The sequence below is a fragment of the Megalobrama amblycephala genome, linkage group LG7 (assembly GCF_018812025.1).
Source record: "Megalobrama amblycephala isolate DHTTF-2021 linkage group LG7, ASM1881202v1, whole genome shotgun sequence".
Classification (NCBI taxonomy): Eukaryota; Metazoa; Chordata; class Actinopteri; order Cypriniformes; family Xenocyprididae; genus Megalobrama; species Megalobrama amblycephala.
In genome coordinates this window covers 2,090,320-2,102,653 of record NC_063050.1, presented here as the reverse complement: position 1 = coordinate 2,102,653, position 12,334 = coordinate 2,090,320, and the positions used below count along the sequence as shown (strand labels likewise).

General features: G+C 35.5%; 1 protein-coding gene across 1 annotated transcript; it reads right to left on the bottom strand.

Moving 5' to 3' along the window:
* Nucleotides 1-1,086: 1,086 nt before the first annotated feature.
* Nucleotides 1,087-2,367, bottom strand: LOC125271049 (CMRF35-like molecule 5). The gene is made up of 2 exons (XM_048194990.1): nucleotides 1,760-2,367; nucleotides 1,087-1,672 (listed from the first exon to the last, which is right to left on the bottom strand). The coding sequence occupies exons 1-2, from the start codon at nucleotides 1,815-1,817 to the stop codon at nucleotides 1,323-1,325; spliced, it is 408 nt and encodes a 135-aa protein (XP_048050947.1). The 5' UTR covers nucleotides 1,818-2,367; the 3' UTR covers nucleotides 1,087-1,322.
* Between the last annotated feature and the right edge of the window lie 9,967 nt (nucleotides 2,368-12,334).

Genomic DNA, 12,334 nt, shown 5'->3' with positions numbered 1-12,334 from the left:
GGGAAATTCGAGCATGCAGCAGTTCCTCTGTGCGTCATTACGTCACGTCTGTAAACAGAAAGGAAGAAGGAGTCCGTCCAGGCTAGACGGTTTTATCACGTGAGGACGCAGCTGGTAGCGGCACATTTATAGCCTTTTCTCACAGCAGCTGAAACAATTAAACGTATCATTTTGATGGCGGATTGTAATCCAGAAAGATCCAAATGACAATCATCAGTGACAACTGGAGGTTCACCCGTAGACAAAAAGCAAAAGACTTTGGACTGTTGAGTGGCTACAGAAATTGAAATTTACAGGTAACGCTATATACACATAGTCATAGCAATGCTGATGTTGTTAACATTAACAATTTGAGAACAATATAACAGTAATAATAATTTGCACGGTTTGGCATGATCCGAACTAAGCGATCGTTAGATTTAATCATCATTAGCAGCACGATTTATTGTAGGCCTGATGCTTTTTTCCTCAGTTGGTCAGAACAAAAGTGGCAGACATGTTACTTACTTGTTCAGATGATATTTTCCAGTGAAAATCTTATATTGGTCATACTTTCAAGACGTAGAGTCTGTGATTCTGAAGTTCATTATCCACACCGGTGTGGTGACTGACAGCAAGCATTAGATTCATCCGCGCTGACGGAAGCACAACACACATACAGATAACTGTTCCGCATATGACTGCAATCGCATGTTTCAAACAAGAGATGGCGACAAAGAGGAAAAATCACGGACTGCAGCTTTAAGCAAGACATTTTATATATTGAACATGCATTCCAGAATGTGGCACAAGATCATGTGATCTTTGTACTTCCCCTGATGCAGCTGTTAGTGTCAAGGGTGAGGTGAAAATACAGTGACATATGTGTGAACAGCGATGTGTGTTCAGCATCTTCACCAGTTCTATAAAGTAATCATATAATCAGTAAGCATGTAAAATGGCTGATAGCATCTCAAATTCTTAGGCTTTTTTTTCCTTCAAAGAATGATAAGGCTGGATGAAACAAGTCTAAGAATTTGAGTTGTGCAGTTATATTTCTGGGTTTTTTTTATGAACTATTCCTCCATAAATGAAACTGTATGTCATGTGATGTGCCAGGAAGTGATGTGGGTCAGTATTTGTGTGGTGTGAACATCATCATCATCTGCAGAGGATACTGTGGTTTCTGTTATCTCGCCTCTTTACATCTTTATAACACACGATACATACTCTCACAGACATAAAGAGACTTCTGTAATGTTACTTTTCCAGTATATTAGTGATATATTAGTTATGCTTATGTATTTTACACCATATCTGTGTGCACTGATGAACTATTTCACTCATACAGTATATTCTGACTTACCATGTTTAATCTCCAGATGAATCTCTGTGTAGAGATCTGTTTTTATAATTTCTGTCTCCACAGCACACCAGTATTGTCCTTGATCTTCTGTTCTCAGATCAGTGATGGTGACGGTGAAGATGTGGCTCGTTGTGTTATCGGTCAGAGAGAATCTCTCGTCTTTAGCAGATCCAGATTCAACAGGAATGTCTTTATCCAGTACTTTACATTTTCCTCTGCAGAGATATTTCTTATATGTTTCATATCCAGACTCATAGGGACACCGTATTTCAACTTTTCCTCCTTCATAAGCAGTGAAAGTCAAGATCTTCATCTCACATGCCACCACTAAAACATAAAGAGAGAAACAGCTCAGAGCAAACATGGACCTGATTGAGAACAGGTGCTGAGAATAAACACAGAATAAACTCTTACCTGACATGATGAGCAGCAGGTTAAATATGAGAAGTTTATGATCACAGATGAGGATCATTCTGCTTTATCTGTGTGCTGCTGGTGGACAGACTTCATGAAGAGCTGCTCTCTCTCTCTCTCTCTCTCTCTCTCTCTCTCACACACTCTCAGTTTCTCTCTCTCATTTGCTCCTCCTCTCTATGAAATATAGTGTCTGCAGCAGGAGCTCCCTCTATTAAACATCTTCGTTGAATAAATTAAATTTTCCTTTTAATTTTTTTTTCCTTTAGCAGACACAAATAAATTCAGTCTTGACCTTAGAAGAGATTTATACGGAGCCCCTAAAGGGACATGGTGGTAGAAAAAAAAATGGGAAGGAAGGAAATTTTACGTGGTGGTGGAAAAAAAATTGGGATGGGAGGATTTTTTTTTTTTTTTCAAAACTTTTGCGTTCCCACGCAAAGATGTTTGCGTTCCCTCGCAAAGTTATAATCGTTTGCTGTGAGCTCGGACGAACACTTCCCCTTTAATGTCCCGCTGGCTGGCAGTAGTGTTTCAGTTAGTAACACACGTTAATAATGCACACAAATAATGCGCGGCTCTTAGAGTTTGAACTTGTTGGACTCAAATATAAAGAAATGCAGTCAGTGCTTAACTCAAGCAGCTCAGTTGGCAATATATTCACAGATTCGAGCTTCCCGGATTAATAACTCGTGAGCTAAACGTTGTTAAAACACAAATGCAGCTACTACTTCCAATCATAGTAACCTAGACAACAAGCTACAACAGCCCAATTTTCCTCAAATGTGTTTTATAATAATTTGGTCTCTATGAGCAGGCAGCGGAGATACACGTCTGAAGGGACCGTCTGAAAAGTGCAAAACCCCAAACCCTTTTGCTCATTTTATATTAAAAAAAGTACTCAATAACTTAACTGTAACACACTGTACTGGCACCAAATTCAGTTCATACATCACTGCTCTCCTGCTGGTTATAGGTACTACAACACTTAGTTTGGCAAGTAGCACATAAAGGCCTTCTTTACACAAATGATGTTGGTACACAGCTTACATACTTACAACAGCTTTTGCATGATAATTGCTTACTGAATTTGATGGCATTACAATTTATTTAATATTTTTACTACTAACAGTGAAGTTATTATTATATTATTTTATTTAATGCTTTTTTTTTTTTTTTTTTAATCAAACTAAGTGTTGGGTTTTGCACTTTTCAGACGGTCCCTTCACGCGTGTATCTCCGCCGCCTGCTCATAGAGACCAATTTATTATAAAGCACATTTGAGGAAAATTGGGTTGTTGTAGCTTGTTGTCTAAGTTACTATGATTGGAAGTAGCTGCATTTGTGTTTTAACAACGTTTAGCTCACGAGTTATTGATCCGGGAAGCTCGAATATGTGAATATAGTATTGCCAACTGAGCTGCTTGACATAAGCACCCTAGTGAAAAAAAAAGTATGCTAAGTATACTTGCAGCAATTAGTATATTTCAAGTGTGTTAATGATTAGTTAACTTAAAGGGTGCTATTTTGAAACAACTAATTTTGTACTAAGTATATTTAAGTTGAAATTAAGTAGTATTAAAATACAACTTTAAGTATATTTAGTATACTTATGTGTGCTAAATTGGAACAACTTCAAGTATACTTAGTACACTTTAAGTACATGTCTGTGTAGAGACTAATTACATGCTTGATTAGTGATATTAAAGTATACTTTATTTGTGTTATAAGTATTTTTTGCTATAATATACGTTATATTATAAGTATACTTTATGTCATAAGTATACTTTTATTTGTGTTATAAGTATACTTTATTTCTGTTATGAGTACACTTTGTGTTATAAGTACACTTTATTTGTGATTTAAGTACATTACAAAATAATTGTGTCTTCAGAAAACACAAGCAATATACACTGAATATATTATAGTATATACTGTATGCTCAGTACCTTTGGCTTATTCCAAATATTAAACATTACACACTTTGCAGTCAATAACAATACACTTTGTTATTACTTATACTTTGTATAATATATAGTTAACATTTGAAGCGGATCAAAACCTTTAATCAAAGTTGTCCTAACTTTTTTGATCCACTTCAAATGTTGACTACTGTACTTTGAATTACATAATCTCACACAATACAGTTGTGCTACTATTTAAATACAGTTTAACATATTTAAGGCCATTAAAATAAATAAAACGTACCAACATCACTAATGAAGAGACATATTTCATTGACAAATCCAATAGTTTTTATTTAAACTTAGATTCAATACTAATTAGATTCAATACTAATAACCAATACTATTTCTGAACAGTAAATGAGGATTAGCAGCAGGGAACTGTATCAGTTCGGCATGTCGATATTGTTTTCGGTACATAGTCAAGCATAAAACACTTTATGAATTAATATCGTACAGAATACGGGCCGATTTGACCAATCATATGAATGTTTTGGTGCTGCATACAAACGTGCCATAAACCACCACACAAAAACTCAAAAAGGAGATATCAAGCCGAAATATCGCTCTCCGTTTGTTAAAGAAAATAAAATAAAGTTTGTTAACTGGTAGACTACAACTCACCTCCCAATAGCAGCACTTTTCTCCGGTTCTTTCAGGATCGCGTAGGCCATTAGATTAGCCGGTTGTTGTCGCCATCACGGTCAGTCTGCGATGTCACTTGATTGAACTGGTCAGAATCCCCGAGATTGAGCGATGTATTGCGCTTTCAGTGTTTTATTAAATAAATTATACATTGCGACATTATACTTCACCTGAGTGACAGAGCGAGGGGATTCAGACGACGACCGTGACGTCAGCAGCTCTGATTGGCTGAAGGCAGTGAGCAACAAAATCTGATTGGTCACAGACCAAGTTGAAGAGACATTTGAATTCCGATAAGTTTAACCACTCGACATATTTTTTTTTCGCATTACTTGTGCTGCTGGTGTGTTGTATAGATTTGTGTGTACGATTGTAAAATGATTCTGCCAGTGTAAACTTAAACATTTACACATATTTGGAAATTGTATAGGCTACACTGCATATATTGGTACTAAATGGGCTTGTAATGCATTCATACTGAAATAAAAAATAAACTGAACTTACACTTCAAGTATATTTTTCTAAAATATATTTTTTTAGAGAATATACTAAAGTACAATTATTTTAAAGTGTGTTAAAAGTTGTATTGTGAAAATATGATACTAATATACTTTTTATATATTTAACGATAGTACATTTTTTGTTAGTATATTTGCAGTATACTATAGAAAAAGGGAATATATTTAAAATACAATTAAGTATACTTTTTTTTTTCACTAGGGGCAGCTTTGGACATTTTGATTTCCCCATTCAAAGAGACAGGAGCTGCATTCTGATACAGTTCCCTGCTGCTAATCCTCATTTACTGTTCAAAAATAATATTGGTTCAATGTAGGATTTAGACAGACTATTGTAAACGTGAATAAAGAGTTGAACATGCTGTCTTATATCTTTGGTATATTCTGTCAACAGATGCTGTTCTTCACGAGTCTCTGCGGTCATCATTGTGCCATCAGACACATGAGAAGCTCATCAGAACATGGAATATAATGTGCAATTTGTATTTGTGTATAGAGGGTCACCATGGTCCAATATTTTTTTTTTTTTCTTTAATGAAAAACATGGTAAGTTTTGCTGAATCTAAGTTTAAATAAAAACTATTGGATTTGTCAATGAAATATGTCTCTTCATTAATGATGTTGTTATGTTTTATTTATTTTAATGGCCTTGAAAACAAATGCATTCAACTTTGGGAAACTGTATTTAAATAGTAGCACAACTGTATTGTGTGATTATGTACAGTACAGTTCAAAGTACAGTAGTCAACATCTGAAGTGGATCAAAAAAGTTAGGACAACTTTGATTAAAGGTTTTGATCCGCTTCAAATGTTGACTATATTATACAAAGTATAAGTAATAACAAAGTGTATTGTTATTGACTGCAAAGTGTGTAATGTTTAATATTTGGAATAAGCCAAAGGTACTGAGCATACAGTATATACTATAATATATTCAGTGTATATTGCTTGTGTTTTCTGAAGACACTCGTAATTATTTTGTAATGTACTTAAATCACAAATAAAGTGTACTTATAACAGAAATAAAGTATACTTATAACACAAATAAAAGTATACTTATAACAGAAATAAAGTATTCTTATAATACAACGTACATTTTAACAAAAAATATACTTTTAACACAAATAAAGTACACTTTAATATCACTAATCAAGCATGTAATTAGTCCCTACACAGACGTATACTTAAAGTGTACTAAGTATACTTGAAGTTGTTCCAATTTAGCACACATAAGTATACTAAATATACTTAAAGTTGTATTTTAATACTACTTAATTTCAACTTAAATATACTTAGTACAAAATTAGTTGTTTCAAAATAGCACACTTTAAATGAACTAATCATTAACACACTTGAAATATACTAATAATTAGTCTTGCTGCAAGTATACTTAGTATACTTTTTTTTCACTAGGGTGCTTTTATATTTGATATCACCAATGAAATCTGACAACAACTGTCTCATAAATTTTGTTTCTAAACGCTCGAATCATGACAAAAAACTGTATTTTTCAGGATGGGATCAAACTAATGCGCATGTGCAGTCCTATGACCGATTGGCAATTTTGATTTTTTTGAATGTTTAACTAGTCAACTTAAAAACGCAACTATAATATGATTCAAGTAACATTTTATTTATCAACCATCTGGTTAAAAAAGTTCTATTCCAAGTACACCAATTGGTGACAATGAAGTGACAGAAGAGGATGATGAAGTTGGTTCAGTCGTGTGATCTGAAGCTGTTGTGGTTGGTTTGGGTGACATCATCTCTGATGTGACTGAGCACAAATAATCATTGGGTTTAATGCATGATGTCACTTCTTCATAATCTAAATGAGGAGACCAACCAAGATGGCGGTGTGAAAGGACAAAACACACAAGTGATCAACATGGTGTAAATATAAAACAAATGACATTAGTTAAATTAGTTATCACTAGATATTGTTAAAAAGTCTTCTTTTTTTTTGCGCACAAAAAATATTCTTGTTGCTTTATAATATTAATATTGAACCACTGTACTCGCATGAACTAATTTATATATGTTTTTAGTACATTAATGGATCTTGAGAGAGGAAATGTCATTGCTGTCTATGGAGGCCTCACTGAGCCATTGGATTTCAACAAAAATATCTTAATTTGTGTTCCGAAGATGAATGAATGTCTTAGGGGTGGAGAATGACATGAGGGTGAGTAATTAATGACATTATTTTCATTTTTTGGGTGCAGAGGCGTTGTGTGCTCTGTGAACATGATGGTTATTCTAGACTAAATGTGACCATACATGTATGTATTCATTTACTTCTCCTGGTTCATATTCTTCTGTACTCCAGAATGGCAGCAGCTGAAAGGCTTGTTTGTTTGTACTGCGCCCTCTACTGTACAGGCGTGAATTTGCATTTCATTCAACCTGAGGCTTATTCATTTCACTTTTGGTCTAAAAGGGCCTTTACATTTGCCAACAATACAACTTTTTTGTTGTTATAACAATAAACAAACAAACAGACCAGCCCAGATGAGAAAAAGTGACTAATGCAATTAGTTACTTTTTTAAGAAGTAACGCAATATTGTAATGCATTACTTTTAAAAGTAACTTTCTCCAACACTGGTAATGTTTGCTAACATTTTTATTCAAAAACATGATTTCTCAAATTAAAAATAACAAAATTGAGGCAAAACATTAAATTCAAATAAATAAAAAAAAATCAGAAGATTAAACCTGCAGCAGTTAACAAGCGAGTCAAATGAGTTATAAACACTTGATTTTGATATTCTCAGTTCAGGTGTGCACCCAATAATTCATAATAATGTCAGACTGAACTCTAACATATGTTAGGTCTTCTTATTTGTCACATTAGAAACCTCTATTTTACTGCAGTAATATTTAATTAGTGTTTCTCTACTTTAACACAAGGACAGGGTTTGCGTACACGAATAAACATTTCATAATTAATTTATCTAGCCATTGCAGGATGTAGGCTAATGTTGTATTGTCTCTGCATTATAGTGAAGACGACTCCAAACACATTTCCTATGAAAGACGACCGAGCCAATCAGAGTAAGTATGGGGCGGAGCGACACATGTAGCCCCGCCCCATTCCGCATGTCCTTCTTGTTCATTTAAATCTGATGGATGCGTCACATCAAGTATGACCAGACTTTACAGTTTTATTTTCATTGCCATCTTTGATATTGCTTTAGTAACTGTTGCTATGGTTACAGTTGATCGAATGCATGTCTTAAAGGAACACTCCACTTTTTTGAAAATAGCCTCATTTTCCAACTCCCCTAGAGTTAAACAGTTGAGTTTTACCGTTTTCTGGATCTCATTGGATCGGTTTTGCATCACGCTCTCGACGGATGTCTTTAATCAGTGCTCATGTCTCTCTTCTTGGCACAGCATTTCAAAAACACGTCGCTCAAGTCAAGTCAAGCTTTTAATTGAACATTTTTTCATCAGATTCAGATATGTAACTAAACAGTGTCACTCAGCTTTACATGGTCATGGACTAACAGTTGCATATAGTTCCTGTCGTGCTGAAGTCCTGTCTGAATGATCTGTAGTTTGAAACAAGACCGTTGAACAGGTGAGAGTGTCAGAGGCATCATGTTCACCAAACACAGGAAGGCCCAAACTGAAGCCAGCATGATTATTAGTGCAAATGATCTCTTCATAATGACAGACAGTATGAGTGGCCTGAAATAAGAGAAGAAAGAGTCACCGCAGTAAAACACTCTTGAGATGAGTAACGACATTGATAAAGATTATTAGAATCCACAAATAAGAGGTTACAAACTGATTGAGATCAAACTGAAACACACAATGAAACTCACTTCTTCAGTAAGCAGGTTTTCAGCCGACACATGAACGACATCTCTCGACTGCACTCCTGTTTCATGACACCAGATTGTGACAAAATGAATTATGCAGATAATAAAATGCTTTATTCATCAGCATGTAAAATGATGTGTGTTTTGACAGAGAGAAAGACAGTTTCACCTTCTTTCCTTTGACTCAGTCTGAAATAAATAAACGATGAGAGTCCAAACACCATCAGTATCCCTATGACCAGCGGCATAATGATGACTGCTGTAAAACCTTGAAAACAGGAAAAAAACATCTGAAAATAATCCCAAATGTCCTGTTTTTGAGGAGATCTGGACAATCAGATGTGTTTAAGTCACAGAATATGTACCTCGTTGTAATCTTGGTGATAATGAAGTGACAGAAGAGGATGATGAAGGTGTAAGTGGTAGTGATGAGGTTGAAGATGTGACGGGTCTGATGTATCCAACATCTCCAACCGCTGGTTCAGTCGAATGATCTGAAGCTGTTGTGGTTGGTTCAGGTGACTTCCTCTCTGATGGAAATGAAGCACATAATCTATAAATGAAAACAATCTAAATGACAGTCTGTAGTTTATGCAGTTATTGCAGAATAAAAACTATTTACACAGCAAAATCCCCAGTGTTAAATGAACACCCAAAGTGTACATATGAGTCCATCTCACTGGGTGTTAAAAAGTAACACTGACGCAGTGTTAAAGTTAATGAGATAATTGATTGATGATTGAGTGATGATTGACAATTAGTGGAGACACCTGATGATAATAAGCAGAATCACTGAAGAAACAACAAGAGAAAAAGAGAGAGACACAACAACTACAACTGACTTCCAGCCATTAAACATTATTACACTTATTATTAACCTGTTTGGTTTGATTTCTGTCATACATCAACAAAAGTTCTTACTGAGAATGAACAGATGTTTAGATGTTAATGTTTTAATGAAAGTTTAGTTTGAAGTCACCATGATGGTGAAAAGCATTTCCTTTAGTCGGGCTCTTGACTCTATTTATGAACATTAATTTATCTCTGGCTGTTCCAACTTTGTGTTTGTAGAGCACATTTGTTATGGCCAGAGAAACTATGATCTGAGCTGTGTTTCCCAATAGGGCTAAAGTTGATTAATTTAGTTTTACAATGTTCAGTCATAATGGTTGTGTTTACTCATTGTGAAATGGTCAGAATCATTGCTGACATCCAGTATTAACTGGTGATATAGATGTTATATTGTTTCTTTACAGTAAATCTGTTGAGATCCAGCAGAGCTTTTATAATTTGAAGGTTTTTTTTAAACACACAGAGACATCAAGAATCAGCATATGACCCTCAACAATGGTGACAATCAAAGTGCTTCATGTTGCAGTGCATGATGGGAGCCACCAATCAAAACGCATCCATGGCTCCCATCATGCATTGCTGCATGAATAAATTATGCAGCTGAATTGTCCTGTAATTTTCGTAGATTGTTCATGTTTGCTTTATTTTTCTGTTGTTTTGTTGTGACAGTAGCTTGTTTTGTGATGTTCAGAGTCGATCAGTTTGTCAGTATTTTGTATTTATTTATCGTCACTGTTCTTGAGAATCAGATGCTGATTCTTGATGTCTGTGTGTTTAAACACTGAAGCTTCAGTGCATAATGTATTCTTAAAAAAAAGACAAAAAAAAGGTCTTCCTGCTGTTGGATCTCAAGCTGTAAACTCACAGGACTACAATCATTAACACTAAAGCTACACGTCAAGCACACAGTCAGAGATTTAGACTTTAAATGACAACTGGCTTAATTCAACATTCATAAAATTATATTGTGACCAGATCCTTTTTTTCTCTGACTATAACAAATGTGCGTTACAAACACAAAGTTGGAGCAGTCAGAGAAAATTAATAATAAAAGGTAAAGAGTCAAGAGCCCAACTAAAGCAAACGCTGCCCTCTTTCATGGTGACTTGAAATGAAACATTCCATAAAACATTAATTAACACCTTTTTTCTCTCTTTCCTTCAGTGATTCTGCTTATTATCATCAGGTGTCTCCACTAATTGTCAATCATCACTCAATCATCAATCAATTATCAATCAATTATCTCATTAACTTTAACACTGCTTCAGTGTTACTTTTTAACTCCAGGTAAGATGGAGTCATATGTACACTTTGGGTGTTCATTTAACACTGGGCATTTTGCTGTGTAGGATTGTTTGATTGTTTGAGCATGCATTCAGAAGAAGTGTTATAGTGGCGCAAAGTCATGTGACGCCTTTAGTTTCTTGTGAACTCTTCTGAGTCAAAGCTGTTATTAACGCTTCTCTGATGTCAGGGGTGTGATGGAAATATAGCGCTGTACTGTATGTGTGACCAGCAACATTTGTTCAGTACAGTCCTCATCCCTCAGAGAGAATCGACCGTTACTGTTTTTCTCAGATAGAAACTTTGATAGCCGATGTCTCACTTCTTTGCAGATGAATTTGACATCATTCCTCAAATCTCTTTCATAATGGCAGGTGATGTTCAGATACATACAGAAGAAATAACAAATTTAAGTATTTTGAAGTGTCTTTATCTCACACTAGTACTGTCCTCCTGGAAAACCTGGACTTTTGAAGTGATAGATGTCAACTGATAATGCTGTTAAATGTAAATGTATCCTGTTCTTCATAAATAAAACTGTGTCATGTGACAGGAAGTGATGCGGGTCAGTATTTGTGTGGTGTGAACACTCGTCGTCATCATCATCATCTGCAGAGGATACTGTGGTTTCTGTTATCTCGCCTCTTTCAACAGGATTCAACAGGAATGTCTTTATTGTGTATATATGGACATTTTCCTCTGCAGAGATATTTATTTTGTGTTTCATATCCAGACTCATAGGGACACCGTATTTCAACTTTTCCTCCTTCATAAGCAGTGAAAGTCAAGATCTTCATCTCACATGCCACCACTAAAACATAAAGAGAGAGAAACAGCTCAGAGCAAACATGGACCTGATTGAGAACAGGTGCTGAGAATAAACACAGAATAAACTCTTACCTGACATGATGAGCAGCAGGTTAAATATGAGAAGTTTATGATCACAGATGAGGATCATTCTGCTTTATCTGTGTGCTGCTGGTGGACAGACTTCATGAAGAGCTGCTCTCTCTCTTTCTCTCTCTCTCTGTGCGTGCGCGTGCTTGGGGATTGCTGAGTTGTTTGGCGTGAGTGAGAGCGATCTTGAGTGAGTTTCTTTTTTCTTATTTCTTAAATCTTTATATGCTTTAAGTTAGATAAAAGGCACTTTCTTTGTGAGTGTTGTAAAGCGTTTTTGCTGACTTTGGTCGGCGTTCTCCGAGTAATGGAGATAAACGCGGGAGACTTTACAAGTATGTCTGTTAGGCATGGGTGCAAATGTATACCTGACCCCGCTGTTGCGGTGGAAGACTGCTTATTAGCCGTAAGCGCTGTGATCGGTGGGGCAAACATTTGTTCGGCGTCTCGAATGAATAAGGCTGTTGTGTTTTTTCTAAAGGAAGTTCAAATGGTGGACACTTTGATTGAGAATGGGTTAACAATAAATGATACATTTGTGACCGTTCTACCCCTTTCAAGTCCAACCAAAAAAGTTGTTCTCTCAA